Here is an 18,673-nt window from a genome sequence, read left to right on the forward strand (position 1 = left end):
ATGGCCAAATTTTTAATTTAATACTATATTAAATCCTCTCTGAAGAACTGACAGCTTGAGTTTGGAGAGATGGTACCTTAATTAAAGATCGTCTCCAGTGAAAATTACATTTTTGACCTTGTCAACATGCACATATGGTGGTTTATATATGCTACAAATTTGCAGGAAAGCCCAATCAGTCTTTTTTCAGCATTGGCAGTATAAAAAACAAAATCAGGGAGTGCAGCAAAATGCCGCCTACCTACTTTTGTTTATACAGAATGCGCCTTTTTCGGGGCAATGGGGGGCGTGAGCAAGTAACAAAACCTGTAGCTCAGCGTGTGACGTAAACAGTGACGTGGGAGGGAAGCCGCGGCTGGTCAGTCCTTCGGCGATTCTCTCCTAAGTCGGCCCGTTCTTCACCGTTCCCGTCATCTGACGGTTAATGGCCTCTTCATTTGCGAGGACAACTCGGATCAACTCGCCAATCCGGCTCTGTGTGTCTAAACGCTCGCAGCCTGCCGGCAAAATGGCCCAACATTTGCAGGAAATCTGGCAGTGTAAAAGGGGCTTTGGCCTTCTCACATTTTTCTTGCATTCAGTCTGGCAGATTTCCATGTATTAAATGGGTTCCGCCAACATCTAGTATTTTATTATTGTTTTTACAAACTTAAGCGCCAGAAAAAATAGGAATGCTACTAAATCTCTTTTTCGTCCTCTTAGACGCTGCCTCCACCAGGTATGAAGTGTGACCGGATGGGTTGACTGCGGCAGTATCTTTTACTTGATCTTTGGGTTAAAGCTCAATTCTGTCACTCTTCCTTGGGTCCACACAAAACGTGAAAACAAGACAAGACATTAAGGTTCACATCGTAGACAATTTACAACACTGACAAATTTGAATAAAAACCAAAGAAGAGACAGCACTAGTTATCTCATTTGCAATGCCATCACATCAGTAGATCATAGAGACTAACCAACAGAGCCCATAACCTAGGCTTATAGAATCATATGTAACTGCATGAATTTCTGGTGTACCGGTGACTACTGGGTCTTAATACTTTAAAACTATGACCAGCTCCTCACCTCGCCTTGGATAATGTATTATTAAAAACATGCAGTTGCAGGTTTTTGACGTGATGACTATGCAATATGTCAGCCTTGAAGCTATCATCCAATCACTGCTTTTACAGAACATCATGTCAGCTACACTGAAAGGACTAATATGTGATCACAGAAAGATTTGGAGGTGACAGAAGGTTAGCCTTTCAGTGATGGTGCCCCAAGGAAGTACTCATCCATGTCTACGAAAGGTTGCTAATCATATGACAGCATTTTTACATAGCTCAGTTTTACTGTCCACATTACAAGTTCATGTTTGAAAGGCTGTTTTTTTTTTTACAGTGGAAAACTTCGGTTCATTGTGAACGGAAAGCCAAAACGGAGGGAAAAATATGTGTTCTCGAATTTTACTCGCATTAGGGGCTAACATGGTATCAATTAGCAACTTAAACTTCATAAATTTAAACGGGTCATTTTTACTGTAGCAAATGACAAAAAAACCCTGCTGGATGTTGTAGCGGCTTATCCAAACAGCATTAAGTTCTCTGCTTTTGAGAAACTCCAGGTCACATCAAATCAGGGGAACAGGAGTTTATTTGCCGAAATTCAGTTGGTCTGTTGGCTCGCATTAAATCATCACAACCGGAGGGGTTGAAAGTATCGCTGGTTTCCAGTCATACGGCTTTTATTAGGGGCGACGCAGGGAACGGGTGGATGTACGGATAGATGGGGGAGAATAAAAGTGAGGAAGAAATGAAACGCAGACGAAGATGGAGAGAAAATGTGTTTGGGTGCTGTGCCCCATCTGATGTCTTGTTCTCTTTCCTGCCTTTGCTCCGTTAGAGCTGATTCGGCCTTCAACTTTTAAACCTGTAAATCTACTGAATTTATAGTTACTGTAAAGTTGTTATGATTTTACAGCTTTTTTCCTCACAATATCCGAAAAAAATGCTCTTCCCTTGCATCCACTTCTTTCTTCTCCTCCTTCCATTGAAGATTTGGTCCTGGTTTCAACCTGTCACATCTGTTTTGTGTCCCCTCTTATTCTTTCTTTCATGTCTCTCTGTCTCCTCTACCAACTCCTGCTCTCCGTCAAGTCAGAGACTACTTTTTTTTTTTTTTTTCCAAAATGAGTTCTGTCAGAAAGCGCTTCACCACACAACAAGCAGACATCGAAACCACCAACCAGAAGTGAGCATATTATAATTTTAAATATCGGAGCAAATGCGCATGTCATTTTTGTATCTGTCTCTGATTAAAGAAAGACCCACATGTCTGCTGACTTAACAAATGCACACACACGAGCACAGAATAAGAATAGGCTTTGCACACACACACGCACACACACACCTCTGGGCAAACATGACATCATCGGGGTGGATAAGTGTTTCTCATGCTGTGCTGCTTATAAACATTGGTTTCCCTGAGAAACTGGGCAGTGTTAGTTTGTCTGTATGTTTGCGTGTGTGTGTTTGTGTGTGTGCACACACATCTGCTGTCTGCTGGCACGACTGGACTGTAAAGAGCTGAATCTTAAAATGGTAATCTACATAATCCTTTCCTTTTTGTTTTTGGTTAAGCATGTGTTAGGTCTCAAACACATATGTCTTACTAACCCTATACACGTGCCTCAAACACCACGGCCCTCATTTATCAATTTAACGTACAAACCAGCGCAGATCCAAGAGCAGAAATCATTTTATCATAGGGTGCACGTGTGATTCGTGGAGCATTCTTATCTTGCCAATCACAGCGTGGGGATTGTTGGTCGTTTAAATATCCTGGCCCAATATATTCTGAGTTTAAAAGGCCTCACCCCAAGAGTTTATGACTTGGAGAGACGTGATACAACCAAGAAGAGACATTTCTCTGAGCCAGAAACGGAAACACTGATGTCCCAGGTTCAGTTTAACCCGTTTGTTCACATTTGGCAGCCTGAAAAGTGGCATTAAACAATGTCAGAAAACGCAGTATGGAAAGAAATCACTGCTGCTTCGAACCAGGAACCCTCTTCTTCTGAGACGACAATGCTAACCACTGCACCATTGTGCCGCCCATGGATGCATGTTTGAGTTATTAATATGTGGCTGCAAAACTTAGGTTCCAGCCAGAACATGGTCTAATAACAATTCTTCAACTTAGCTAGAATTTCTCTGCTGCACCCTAAGTCCACATTGCCTCAAACTTGCGCACACAACCTGAGACCTGATGTGAGATTTTGTCGTGGCCGCTGCTCATGTCCACATTGATAAATGCCAAAGCTCTGCTAGGTGCTCGCCAAAATAATGCATTATTTTGGCTGTGTATGAGTAAATACCATTTTATACCAACAGGAAATTTTGTCCTGAGGGGGGCGCCAATGGAAAGGCCTAAAACGGGTGTATCGTCTGTACGGAAGCCATTTTAGGACATTTCAAATCAACAGATCTGTTTGGCTCAGCTCTACAGGCTCAGCTGAATTTTCATCAGACCCAGCTGGACTTTTCTCAGTCTCATCCATTCCTGATGTCCTTAGATTTAGCTGCGTGTTGAGTTGAATGAAAATGTTAGCACTTAAGCATGCTAACATTAGCAGTCAGCTTGTCAAGCTAACTTCATCAGCCATCTTTATTTTAAGACTTACAGCTCACTTTCATCAGTCTACGCTGTACTTAATTATGTTAATTTAGGCTCAGATGTACTTTGAACTGAACGCTAACACTGGCACATTAGCATAATAATGTTAGCATTCAGCTTATTAGGTTAGCTCTATATTGAAAGACTTACGTTTTACTTTATCAGCTGTCTTTATTTATAGACTTGGGTGTGCTGTACTTTATTCATACTAAGGCTCAGCTGTACTTTCAATTGAATGCTAACATTGGTACATTAGCATCATAACGTTAGCATTCAGTTTATCAGTTAGCTCTACAGTAAGACTTTTACTTTGTCAGTCTTTCACATTATCACTTTTAATTTCTCTGTCTCTTCCATGTTCTTCTTTTGTCTCTTCTTTCTGCAAAGTACTTTGTTGCCTCTCTTGAAAAGTGCAATATGAATAAAGTTTGCCTACTTGCTTGCTATAAGTAGGCCTAGCATGCAAATATGCCCACAGTTTATATATTTACACATACGTTAACAACCATTGACTGACATTTAGCATGTATCTGTGGTATGTTTAAAGGCTAAAGTCAGCACGTTAAAATGCTAATGGTTTGGATGCTACTTTTAGCATGGTCCCATATTTAGTATGTTAGTGAACAATGGTAATAGCAATTTCAGCATGCTAAAGTACAGAGGCTAATGGAGGCTAACAGGAAAATGATAGTTTTAGACAGTGGTGGAAAGTAACTAAGTACATTTACTCAAGCACTGTACTTAAGTACAATTTTGGTGTACTTGAACTGAAACTTAGTATTTACATTTTTGCCAAATCATGCTTTTACCCCAGTTCAGTTCAGTGGGAAAAAATATTTTAATAAAGATGTGGCTTAATTGATCTCTTGGTTAAATTCACATGCTAACTGACAGTATAGTAAAAAAAAAAAAAAAAAACAAAACGTTGTCTGCAACAAATATAATAGCAATCTATCCAACATTTGTCAAGATACTTCACTCTGAAGTAGTGCTCCCAGCGCCACATTGCTAGCATGTCTAAAAAGTCATCAAACAGCATTTTATGATTCACTCAAATAATAAAAGCCACCATGGTCTTTTCACACACATCTGAAACACACTGCCTTTTATTATTGCCCCAATATAACCTGAATACTGAGAGATTAAACTAACAATACACATCGTGACAAGCATTAAAACATAAGGCTGAATGTGCTATTCTAGTGTTTCCTATTACTCAGTCTTTCCTTTTGTTTCTCTCTCATACATTCACACTGAGGCCTGTTAAGCGGGTGTGTTAATTAAAATGTGATTTTTATTAGGGGATGGTCGAAGGCGGCAGCAGCTGTCTGTGCATTCACAACTCTGTGTTTACGAGACTCTGGTAGCGTGATTTCCCCAGGGGCTGGTTGCGTGTGTATGCGTGTGTGTGTTCACCTTCATCAGTGTGAAGTTAGTGTATGAGTGGATGAACTGGCAGCCTCTCTGTGTGACTGTATCTTATCTGTGGGCAAGTGTATGTGTGTGTGTGTCAGCAGGGATATATTGCAGCATCTTTACATCCTGCTACTCGTGCTCGTTAATTCTCCCCTGTGCTGACAAGATGTTCGTCATGACACACACACACACACACACACACGCACAAAATAATATAGAACACATTCACACAAAGATACAGCATACAAGCAAGACATGAAACATGTTTAGAGATGAGATATGTGCACATTCAAACTCAAACAAGAAACATGGTGGAAATACCACCTAGGAAACACACTTACACACACACATACGCAATATAGTACCCACCCACAGATGCTGTGATGGATTAACATTCGCAGGTAGTAAATATCAGGGGCCCCCGTGGACCCTCGTCACTTTACCAGAATTTACCATCTATATCTGGAAAGTGGAGAAGAGGCAGAGGGATGGAGGAAGGGAGAGCACTGATGGCAGAAAGGAAGCAAGAATCTGCAACTTTTTCATAATTGGAATTTTTCAGTTAGTCTTGTAGTCTATGAAATGTCCAAAAATATTTTCAAAAAGTGCCCATGACAACTTTCCAAAACCCATGATGACACCAAACCTTCTGACCAACACCTAAACATATTCAGAAAGAGAGGGGGAAAGGAGACAGAAAGAAAGTTGTACTAGTTAACAAATGAATCCAGTTAAAGTTGAAATTGTTGTCAGTTTTGTAGAGAAATGGACGGTTCACTCTAAAATTAAAAAACACATTTTTCTTCTTATCTGTAGTGCTATTTATCAGGCTAGATTGTTTTGATGTGAGTTGCTAAGTGTTGGAGATATGGGCCGTAGAGATGTCTGCCTTCTCTCCAATATACTGGAACTAGATGTACTCGAAGTGGTGCTCGAAGTGCAAAACAAAAAAAAAAAACATTTCTCAAACTCAACAGCAATGTCATGACCTCGTTACTCGAGATGATCCACAGACCCTTTTTTTTTTTTTTAGCTTACTTTGTGGGCAGATGCGATTGATGTTGAAATCTCGTGCTGTCTCAAGCTTGAGCCTTTCGTCCATGAGTAGATGCACTCTTCCTTCTGCACGGTGATACAGTTGGTGGGTGTAGTTCGGTAGAAAGAAAATAGTTCCTACATAAAACAGCTCACAACAAGGTCTGTGGATTACCTGGAGTAACCAGGTCACGATTGCTAGAAAGAGACATTGCTGTTGAGTTTTTCAAATGTCTCTTTAGGTGCTTTGGGCACCACAAGCTGAGTGCCATCTAGTTCCATTATATTGGAGAGAAAGCAGACATCTCTACGGCCGATATCTCCAACACTCTGCAACTCCACACCACACCACTACAGGTAAGGGGATAAATATGTTATTTTGAGTTTTGGGTGAACTGTCCTTTAAAGCTAATGTCCTGTTCGCCCACTTTCAGCCGGTGTTGCTGAGGGTCAACTTATGACCGCTCTTCCTCTTTTCTAACACAGTTTTCCTGTTTTTAGCACACGTCATGATTTTTGAGAGTTTGTCACAGTGGAGAAATTTAGCATTGTTTGCAACCGTTGCCCCAGAGACTCAGTCAGCAACTTATCTTTCCTTAGTTTCCTCATGTGGTCTCTAAAGCTCATGTATAAAGATAGAACCATAGTGACCTACTTGTAGTTACAAGTGCCATTGTGGTTGTGATTTACAGTAATTGTTGTCTGAATTTGTTGTGTCCAACTATCAGATTATATAATGTGGCCAGGGAAAGTGTCAACCCTATAAAAAGGAAGCTACTGTGCTGAGTTAAGACCTTTGACAGTCTCAACAAAAAAAGTTTTTAATGGGTTTCACTGTTTTGCATTACAGTGGAAAGTATAGTATCAGGCTTCATTTAGACTGAAAGTGACACTCCATTTAAAACACAAAGGTGTTGGATCAGTGTGGGTCAGATAAAGATGAAACAGTTACCACAGTGTACCAGAAAATATCATAGTGCCGTGAAGCGTGAATTTTAAGAACTCGAAATCAGGATTTGAAGTTTTTAAAGAAAGTACATCCACATATTTTATGTAGGAGGACAATGAACATTACAAATTGTTTTTTGTGCTGTTTCTTTAATATATTTATTGTCATTTTAGTGTCGTAGAAGCTTACAACTACTGCCTGCACAAGATATACTTGAGTTTTCCAACCACCCGACTCACTTGTAACACCTTTACACCTTTGCCATTGAGAGTGGATGAAAACTAATTATCAAAAAAGCTAGATAGCAAAAATACTTCACTGAATACAATTTAAATGCAACACTTTTTGCTCCCAGTTTTACAGGTTTCAGTTAAAGATCTAAGACTTTTTCATGCACACGAAAGACGTATTCCTCTCAAATTTTGGTAGCAGATTAGTTAAAATCCGTGTTAGCAAGCTTTTCTTCCTTTCCAAGATAATCCATCCACCTGACAGGTGTGGCATATCAAGATGCTGATTAAACTGCATTATAACCACACAAGTGTGGTTATAATGCTGATTAAACTGCATTATAACCACACAAGTGTGCCTTGGGATGGTCAGAATATAAGCCCAAATTTTTGTTCAGTGTACTAAAAGCTAATAAATAAATACAAAAGTAACAGATACATGGTTTAAATGGCTACAATCTGATACTCTAAATGGTAGTAGTACCAGGGCTGCACATTGCACAATATATTGTTTTTTTATCGACATCATGATGTCAACTTGCATGATAAACACATTGCGAAAGACTGCCTTGTTGCACTTAGACATTTTCGAGCTAATTTAAAGAGTGTATCGGTAGAAAACTGCACTCTAAAATGTTACTATCATTCTTGTATGTTGGTGCATTTTGTTTTCAGTTCAGTGCTCAAGTTTGTTCAGTTAAAGAATTCTGGAAACAATTTCTTTTTTTTAAATATTTTTTTAATTTACTAAGGATTTTTTTGTATTTATTTTATCCTGATATTCCATGACATTAAAGTAATTGCTTGTTATCTTTATATCATTCAGTCTTAAAGTCTTATTTACTGTATATGTATAGTTGTTTATAGTTCTGGCGCTTGACACATAGAAATGACGTATTTTTGACAGAAAAACTGTCATGTTACACTTTTCGTTCACGTCACACACCTGGAGAATTTTGTTACGTCTTGGAGAACATTAGATTTTGTTGCACAGTGTGATTGGTAGTATCACAATTGTGGACACAGAGATAGTAGTTTTCATCCACACCGACTCAGACCTGTATTCAGCAGCCGTCTGTCAGCAGCAGCTCCTGCAGAGCTGCGAGGACAGTGGCCGGCCAAACCGCCTTCACCAGGCTGACTGACAGCAGACATTTCCTGAACCAAGATACTTTTCACATCAGCACCGCGGGAGGAAATCAACAGTGTTTATACTTATTGATTCAGTGATTTTATATGCCCACCCACCATAGGAAGTGAGCAGAATCTGCCACTCAAATCAATCAGTAATATACAGTTAATAAGTTAAAACACACACGTACAGTGGATCGGATATTTCTGTGATTTAAACAATTCTCTGTGCAGATTACTCTTTACTAAACGTGACAGAAATAGACTCGGACTGTGGAAAAAAACGCAGAGGGCCCAGGGGCCCAACCATAAATCAGCCTTAAGTAGAAGGAATGCAAGAAAACAACAAAATATGTATTTACACATACCACAGATCCACAACAGCCACTGTGCATGATGAGTATTAGACTCCATTTAACAGGGCTGTGGGGGTATGTTGCTCAGGAAAAGGTCAGGAACCTCAAGAGTTATAAGTAATCCATGAGTCTGAAGGTTTATCAGGCACCACTCATAGCTTCATACCATGATGACGTAGGGTTTTCCCACTGTGGAAAGTCATCACAGCAACAGTCATCGTTTGTTTTTGTCCTGACAGTTGTGGGGAAAACAGTAGAATGAAAGGTTCAAGTCCTTGGCCACATGACCTGGTGTTTTTTTTTTTTTTAGGGAGTCATCTACGTCATGTTACCTCGTTAAAAATGAATCAGTGGGCTGCGTTTTTTTTTGTGTGTGTGTGTGTGTTTGAGTCTGAACGCAACCGAAAGCCTCACAGACTGGCTTGGTCAGTCAACATGAGCGCGCTTTGTACAGTTCGGTGTTGATATTAAAACCTGTGCTTGTACTCTGTGTAATGTAGCTTTAACTTGAACACCAGTGGAGTCCTCCAAGGTACAAATACACAAAGTGAGACGGAGGACAAACACATGGAAGCACTGAGAGCAGTGGAGTTTTTCCTTGATAAAGCTGCTGTTGTTGTTGTCACTGCAGGCAGAACATGACAGGACTCCACTGACAGCTCCACAATGGCCAACAAACAGGACATCCTCCCATACTGCGTCAGGGCAATTACTCATCCACTGAGCGCGTGTGTGTGAGTGAGTGTGAGTGAGTGTGAGTAAGTGTGTGTGAGTGTGTGTGTTTGTGCAACATGTTTATTTTTCTCAATCAGGCAATTTACCATAACAATAGACAAACAAAGCAGCATTGTTTGCAGTGTAACGTATAAAGTAAACCAGCGACTAGACTTTATAATGCAGCTATTGTGTCAAACCACTGTGAGTGTGTGTGTGTGTGTGTGTGTGTGTGTGGGACATGGAAACCAATCTGTGTCCTCATGCAAATGAACTTGCAGTGTTGCTTAACGTTGTAATTTCCATATCGATTCCCTTTTTGCATGCTTGTGTTTCCTCGGGAGTGACCAGGCTTACCTCGGCCAGATGTTATTGTGCATTTTCACTGGGACAAGTGTGTGTGTGCGCGCGCGTGTGTGTGTGTGTAAATGTGTGTATTTCTGCTTCCATCTTGGTGTCTAATATGTGTGTTTAGCCTTTTTTTTTGTATCCCACTTTATGTAATGAATTTGACCCTTTTCCCTTCCTCTCCTCCCTGTTGTGTCTGTGTGTGTGTATTATATGTGTTTCTATATGTGTGTGTTCACCCCCTCCTCACCCCTCTCATTTCGCTCTCTTTCTCTTGTTTACAGGGAATTTAAAGAATGTGGTTTAGGAGTCGGCAGCCTCCTTCTCCTCCTCCTCCACACACACACACACACACACACCATGTTTCCAAACCAGGTCGATGCTCGGCGGCTTTTAATGAAGACAATATGGAGCAGACCCCTTCAGCCCTGAGGCATGGAGCGAACGAGGGAGCGATGAAGGCAGGAAAAAGGAGAGCGAGAGAGAAGGTTTTGGAAAACATTAGCTGAGTGTTTCCAGGGGAAAACAGTTTAATAAGAGGAGGGGGGGTGATGTGGTTGCTGTACAGTGTCCACTGTTTATAATCCTTTTGTTTTTTGGAAAAGGTATTTGTGTTTGTGTGAATGAGAGTTTGTGGTGAGTTCAGTGTGGGTATGTAAAACAGAATTATTACAAGGGGGGGGGGGTTACAGTCAGTGCACACAGAGTTTTTTGGTATCAAGGGATGCGTTTGTGTACGTCCTATCAGTTGGATATTTCAAACTAAACGGAAAAACAGATATATTCAGGTGTCCAGTTTCACGCTCACCGCGGTGCTGCTGTTATTTTACCCCCCTGAGCACGGATAAGCACTAAAACAGACAAAAGGCAAAACAGCGAGGTTCCCCAAACACCTTGTTATACTTGTAAAAACCCCGGGTTTCTCAGCAGGTCCGGAAAGTCCTGAAAAGAATTGAGAAACTTGGAAACTTTACAAATAAACAGTCTGGAAAAGTTTGGAAAACAGACAGAAGTTGATTTGCTCAGCCACATTGTTTTGACCTCTGGGCAAAAGCTGTAAATTAAACATCTGGACAGAGTTTGTTATTGTCTGTCCGTGGAAAAAAAGAACTTTTTAACTTTCCCTGCATATTTTCCGTTTAAAATTCCAAAGATTTCATGAGCTTTAAGAAGCTTTTAGAAGCAGTCCTGGTCTGGCGTGACTGGAGAAGAACGTGTAAATTAACAAACATGGCTGTTGTTGGAAAATTGACAGAAGCAGGTTTTCTCACAAGGACTCTTAAGTGTTTGGAAACGTCATGTTTTACTCTGTATGGTGTTAAACAGCCACTTGCACGACTCTTAAGTGTTTGGAAACGTCATGTTTTACTCTGTATGGTGTTAAACAGCCACTTGCACGACATTTTGTCAGTCTCACATAGCCAGACCTATCTCTGTGGTGCTGTATTAGCACTAGATAAAGGTCTGGAATCACCAATTATCTTTCTGCGATAGGGTAAAAAAATGCTCTGGCTTGTTTGTATTTTTTTAAACCACGCAGAATAGTGTTGGGCAATGCTAAGCCCAGGACAGCGATGGTGCCCTTGCAAAATAGTGTCAGGGGTGAACTGAACATTTGCACGTTGGGATGCGAGCACTGTCAGCAAAAGAAAACACCACAAAAACATGTATGTCACTGATATGATTCAACTTTCATGTTGAAGAGACGAACATAATTTGATAATCGATGCCCTCGAGGTGAAGCATGACTACACTTTAGCTCTGGAGGAACTCGCTGGACCTGTTAAAACCACAGACGAATTGCTGGCTATACGTGACTCTAGTAGAATGTTATTATGACGATATCGCAGAAGTTTGTGAAATGGATCGGTATATTAGTGAAGTTGCTCTCACTCGCATAGGCTGCTGCCAGAGTTAAAAGATGTGGCAAATTGACTCCAACTGGTCGTGTAAGAAAACGTAACAACACCGTACATGAGAGTCCTGCGAGACTGGGCTTTTCCAAGGTGTGCTCACAATGTGTTTTATTCTTCCTAGATCTTCGCAACAGTTGACCGATGCAACACAGCAGACATGCCTTATTGCACGATCCAAATCTAGTTTCAAGTTGTTCGCTCAAAGGTTGTAGTTTCCCATTGCGAAGGGGGTTTGGAAACAGTAACACGCAGGTAGGGCAAGGAATGGCAGTCTACATCTGATGAGTCAGACTACTACGCAGTTTATCACTAAAAAATTGACTGGAATCTTACGAATCGGCAGGAAAAGCGGGTCTCCAAAAGAAGGAGTCTGCAGTATACACGGTTACTCTTAAAAAATAAGCTACTTGATCTCCACTTCAGTTGCTTTTACATTGTCCTCAAGAAGTCTGCACCCACCATGTAAATGTATAGTTTGTTGATTTTCTGTGTTGCATTTTTTTCTGTATGGTTGTCAAAAAATTCTAAAAACATAACTGCAAAGTGCATCTGATTATTCCCACATCTGTAGAAGTTTGGAAAACAGAAACATCTTGTTTAATCCCCCCAGCTGTAGTGTTTCAGATGTGGCACATTAGTCACATCACACAGCTGCACATCAGACCAAACAGTGAATCTGAATCCTCTTAATAAAGCCGAGGTGCACGTGGGAGTTTGACACAAGTGGAGGCTCGATGTTCGCAGCATCACTGAACTGTTCTTAGAATTTGGGATTGAATTTATAATCCGAAATATTGCATTGATCAGTCCCAGTGTTTAGCGCCAAATTACTTTTTAAAAGTTTATTTTTGACCATAGAAATAGTGGTTTTACAAAAATATATCTATCCACTGTGAGATGGTCAAAAGCTCTAGAAAAGACTAGAAAGGAGACCTTGAGTTTTTTGTCAAACTACTATAATTGTGGTAACTAAAAACATTTCCAGGCATTATAAAACCATTATTAGTTGTTGCTGAAGACTCAAGATTTCTTTTATGTCATTTCTTTTTATTTTATCTTGCAAATGCTCAAAAATAAGGTTAAAAAGCTGCTGACTGAAAGAAAAACACATTTTAAATCTTCAAATCCACTGCAGGTGAACATGAAATCTTATGTAGGAGTATTTTAGGATAAAGTTTATCTATCAGATTGTTTGGGACTTGAGAAGAAAGTAAGTTTTTTTTTTTTTTTTATGTTCATGCATTTGTTTCACAGAATGACTTTTTAAGAAATCTGTCGGCATGTTTTGATGTACATACCACGAGCAGTTGTCGAAATAAAAGACAGGAGAGCATGTTGTTGTCATGTGTCTGCGCTGCGTGTTTAAGCAGTGATTTATGCAGTGCGGGCTGCTTAATAGAGGCTTTAATGGAGAGCGTTTGAAAGAGGAACCACAAATGTCGAGCAGTTTCCTTTAGAAGTGATGTTCCCCAAATTAATGGCCTGGAAATTCACACCAAATGTAGGAGTCACCAGTCGGAGCTGGCATGTGCTGAACAGAAGTGAATGTGTTGAGTGTGTGTGTGTGTGTGTGTGTGAGTGAGAGAGAGAGGATTCCCTGTGATCTTTATGAACACTGCTGCGGTCACTTCGGCGGTTTGAGCCCAACGTAGCCGAAGCAAATGAAACTCATTACACCGTTTACGAGTTTGGAAAAGGAGAGACGATTGAAATTCTATCTCATAAACTGGGAGGAGGAGGAGGGCAAGGGGGGCTTTACACAGTGATCGGGCAGAGGGGCTGTAAACATGAGAGACGTGAGAGACTTTGTGTGTCTTTATGTAGTTTTCTTTGCTCCACAGAGTCAAATTAGAAAAACTCGGGGGGCCTCGAGAGGATTCAGGGCACCGCTGGAATCCCTGGATTGCCTTTTCACAAAAAAACAAAAAAAGATAGTGTTCCATCATGACCATTACGATCTTATTTTAGGGAGGAAACGCTGTCTTCCCGTTGTTTATGGTTTGACATGTGGCCAAGCAAAACTGAGTGCGTAATACCAAATAATACCAAAAGCTCTTGGGCTCATGTCTCTAATGTCTTGTTGTCATATTCTAATACCAAAACTTTCCCATGTCATCAGTCTCGCTCAACACTTAAAGCTAATTCATGAGCCACATTATCATGTTTCAGCCCAGCACCGCGAGAATTTCCATCCATATTGGACGATTCTGCACCTCCTACGTATTGACTGTCAGAGCAGAGGTAGTGTGTAGCTGCTATACAGTGAGATGGAACTGAAAGGACATGGAAGTGTTTTAGCAGCCTGACCTTAACCACAGTCCATTTGCTATAACCACAGTCTTTCCCTACTTTTAATTGCGAGTGCAGTGCATGTTCAAGACATGCCTGTTTGGAGCCGGCCAATTGCTCGGCCCTTCGGTATCGCTTTCAAGAGAAGTGCTCATCCAAACAACTTCACACTCAGCACTGTGCTTCCTTGGGTTCCGAGCATTGTACCTGCATGACATAGTTGCCATCCCCTAGCAAATGCTAGAGTCTACGCCAGTCACACAAGATGTTGACGCTACATGCGAGTGGCAACCTCTGGGGAAAATGAAGCCAACGCAGAAGTGCCAAAAAGTTTCTTTAATGGCTACTTGAGGCTGGCTCCAGAAGCCAAGTCAATCTCAATAGTATCGCATGTCTCAAAGCCCAACTTTGCAGCAGAAATAAACATGTTTATAGTCTGGTACAAAAACTGTTTTGGTCTCTATACCTATTTCCCCCTTAATTGCAACTGTACGGGGGCTGATTTTTTACATACCATAAAACCTCAATTAAAAACCTAGTCCCAATTAAATGGCCAGTCCCTTAGTTAAACATTGTGACGGATAAACGTCTGTCTCAATTAGACGGCAGGTCTAGTTGCCAAACAGGTCATTTTTACAGAAGTTCTTTGGATGTATAAAACTGGATTGTTTACCACCCACTTGACTTGCTAACGTTAGCTCAACGTCCCCAAGTCATCCTAAAATATGCTCCTGGACCAACTGGTGGTACTCCCCATGATCCACCCTCTTCATTAGGGTCTCATGTACCCACACAGATCTCTGTTTCCCTGTGCCCAACAAACTGTTTACTGACAGCCTCTCACCCTCAACCAGAGCTACAGAAAGTACCCTCTGCCTGAGCATTTTAGGAACTAGATGCTAATTACTGTGAAATAAAACAAACAGTAAACTGATTACATGGGAAGGTTAGGGTAAGGTTAGGGGAGGTGCGAGGTTCCTGTGTGCTTGGGGCCTAAGCATACTGAAGGCTTTAGCATGTTTGTACTAAACCACGTGAGCAAAACTGAACAAATCAGTTTTTAATAAGTTTACAGTAAACAACAGTAAAAAGATCATCTTATGTATTTGATTCTAGTTCTTTGATAATGTATCATAAAAAACCTCTGTGGTCCGATCTAATTGGTCAGAATTAACCATAAAGCAAAGTTCATCATCGGATGGCTGTTTTGGGAACAACTGGTCCCTGTCAGGATACAGTACATGTTACATAACCTCTGTCCACTCTCAGCTGTTTTTTTCATGGAATCTAAATTACCTAGAGACAAGATTATGGAGACTTTCTGTCATTTTAAAATCCCACATAAACCAGTCGTGTGATGCAACATATTCTGTAAAGGAAAAACTATCTTCCACATTACAGTGAAGACGGAGCTTCCCTGCCAGCATTGAGCTGTAATTTGTTTTTGGCTCAAATTGTCTTCCTCTGGACGCATGCAGATTAATTTTTTTTTTCCGATATGAAAATGGAAGGCCGTGTTGGAATCTATGGGGTAAGTTTTTGGATTTGGTTCGGTTCAGTCAGGAGGTGGTGAGCTGTTAAGACTTGTACGGTTGTGTCCAGGGCTAATTTTGTTTTCCTGGGATGCTCCGTCAGTTTCATGAACCTCAATGTAATAACTCAAAAACTTCTTTTTCCTGTCAGTTCATTGAACAAAACGGATTGATCCTAAAGTAGAAACATCATGAGTGCAGCCAAACAACTGGATTCGTTTATATCTACAAGTTCTTATCCACTAGATTTCCCCTTGTACTGGTTTGTATGTGCTGCACCTTTACTGCTCCATGACACAAAAAACTTTTCCAACGACTTTTATGCAAATCAGCACAGGGCCCCTTCACCGCTCAGCCTGTGCTTTGAATAGAGTGTCATCTGACCCTCTGTTGATTAGTTTAGATAAACCAAAAGCCTTGTTCTTCCTCTTCCTCTGTTTCTCTTTGGTTCCTGTTGGGTAAAGAATTTGCCAGTTGCACTAAACATTTGCATAGGCTGTTTAAATTTGGGGTATTTTCCAAAACATATCTGCTTTAGGAGAAAAAAAGAACCTCAAATATTTGGGGAAGTCCTTCAGTCTTTAAAGGTTTCATCACTTTTTCATCCAACCTCAGTGAAAAAGTCCAGCTTGTGTCCTGGCAGTCTGACCAACATGCTATAATTATTTGTCCTGCTAAGATGGAAATCACAAACGGTTTGTTTGATTTGCATAACGTCTCCCCCCGGGGGAACAAAGCGGCGGGGGCCTCTGTCTATACGTCCTCCTCCTCCTCATCAACATGTGAAGTGTCTGCGGTCAATGGTGGAGGGGATTTACTCGCACAATAAAGACAGATGTCACCTTTTATCTGCTTAACGGAAGAGAGGCCGAGCGCGTGGCACTTGACCACGCCAGCGCATGTTGTTGGCGCGTAATGACGTCCTCCTTTCCACAGACTATTGACATGAATGGTGAATGGGCTTGTTCTTTTTTTAGCAGGACGTGGGGGTGGGGGGATAGAGGAGGGTTTTTTTTGGGGAGGATGAATTGATGGAGGTTCCCCAACAACACTATGGGTGATTTTTCTTTTTGCCCCAAACAGCCTTTTGTTTGTCCCTTATGAATAAAATAGACCCAGAGGAGAGGAGAATCTGGTTTTCAGCAGATCTGGTGTTGAGTTTGAGCTACTTTAGTGACAAACTTTTAAACATTTAAACAGTTTGACGGGCCTATCCTGTGACCACAGACAGTCAGTGATCACCTCTGGGACCTGCTGTTTAAAGAGAGTGGATTTAAAATGCTGCTTTTGCCTCTAATGATGCTGGAACAGGGTGGAGTGGTGTTAAAGGTGGATAAAAATAACATTAATTTGATTGATTGCCAAGAGGAAATTGATTTGTTGCAACACGACAGAACACAGATGTGAGTTTAAAATCAATATGTCAGCAAACAAAAGCATATAAATAAAAAAGTTTGTGATTTTATTGAGTTTTTGGTTTGTGTCTTATCTGTCATATAAATAAATACCTTTAATACTGTATGTTTTGTGTATACTGTCACTGGCCACTTTATTAGGTACACCTTGCTAGTACCAGGTTGGACCCCTTTTGCCTTCAGAACTGCCTTAATTCTTGGTGTCATAGATTCAACAAGGTGCTGGAAACATTCCTCAGAGATTTTGGTCCATACTGACATGATAGCATCACACAGTTGCTGCAGATTTGTCAGTTGCACATCCACAATGTGAATGTGAGTACAGTGAACTCATTGTCATGTTCAAGAAACCAGTTTGAGATGATTTGAGCTTTGTGACATGGTGCGTTATCCTGCTGGAAGTAGCCATCAGAAGATGGGTACACTATGGTCATAAAGGGATGGACACGGTCAGCAACAATACTCAGGTAGGCTGTGGTGTTTAAACCATGCTCAGTTGGTACTAAGGGGCCCAAAGTGTGCCAAGAAAATATCCCCCACACCATTACACCACCACCACCAGCCTGAACCATTGATACAAGGCAGGATGGATCCATGCTTTCATGTTGTTTACACCAAATTCTGACCCTACCATCTGAATGTGGCAGCAGAAATCCAGACTCATCAGACCAGGCAACGTTTTTCCAATCTTCTATTGTCCAGTTTTGGTGAGCCTGTGTGAACTGTAGCCTCAGTTTCCTGTTGTTAGCTGACAGGAGTGGCACCTGGTGTGGTCTTCTGCTGCTGTAGCCCATCTGCTTCAAGGTTCAACATGTTGTTGGTTCAGAGATGGTCTTCTGCAGACCTTGGTTGTAACCAGTGGTTATTTGAGTTACTGTTGCCTTTCTGTCATCTTGAACCAGTCTGCCCATTCTCCTCTGACCTCACTCACTGGATATTTTCTCTTTTTGGGACCATCCTCTGTAAACCCTAGAGATGGTTGGGTGTGGAAATCCCAGTAGATCAGCAGTTTCTGAAATACTCAGACTAGCCCGTCTGGCACCAACAACCATGCCACGTTCAAAGTCATTGGCTGATTAGCTATTTGCGTTAACAAGCAGTTGAACGGGTGTACATGTATAAGTCAGCAATATATAGCGGAAGTCAGTGATATTGATGTTCATCTGGGTTTTTACTTGGGTGTCACTCTGTATGTAAACTGTGGTAAACAACTATTTATGAGATACAAAACCACCCAACATTATTTCTCATGTTCTAACCAGGACCCAACCTGACATAATAAATCATTCATTACATATTCATCAGTGTCTCTAATCACACAAGGACAACTCCACAACAGGAACATGTAGTTATGCAAATCATTCACAGACCAGCAGCCCCTCTCTGTCTCTCTCAGGGTGAGTGACACAGACAAAGACGGAGTGGTCTGAAATGGTCCATTTGATTCCTGCTTCATAGTGAGCAGCAACATCTGCCCTGCAGAGCAGCAGCAGCCAAACTCTGGAGGCTGGATTCACGGAGCGGGATAAACTGTTTTAACACATGTCACAGAAGGAAAAAGCTCAGGTTTAAATAATAAAGTTATTGATGGCTGGCTTCCATTTAGCTGCTTCAGTGTCAGGGTGCCTGTACTGAGCATGCTGGCTCTCTGTCACGCTGTCATGGCTTACTGGGACTCAAATAGA

At 41.1% G+C, this 18,673-nt stretch overlaps 1 protein-coding gene across 1 annotated transcript in view; it reads left to right on the forward strand.

Annotated features, from left to right (window-relative positions):
* The window catches only part of hdac8 (histone deacetylase 8), a 46,187-nt gene extending 29,095 nt beyond the window's left edge, over positions 1-17,092 (forward strand). Inside the window, exon 11 of the mRNA XM_033610419.2 lies at positions 10,121-17,092. Within this exon, the coding sequence (XP_033466310.1) occupies positions 10,121-10,143 (23 nt within the window). The 3' untranslated portion in view covers positions 10,144-17,092. The remainder of the gene's footprint in view (positions 1-10,120) is intronic.
* The last annotated feature ends 1,581 nt before the right edge of the window (positions 17,093-18,673 follow it).

This window comes from Epinephelus lanceolatus, chromosome 22 (assembly GCF_041903045.1).
Source record: "Epinephelus lanceolatus isolate andai-2023 chromosome 22, ASM4190304v1, whole genome shotgun sequence".
Taxonomy (NCBI): domain Eukaryota; kingdom Metazoa; phylum Chordata; class Actinopteri; order Perciformes; family Serranidae; genus Epinephelus; species Epinephelus lanceolatus.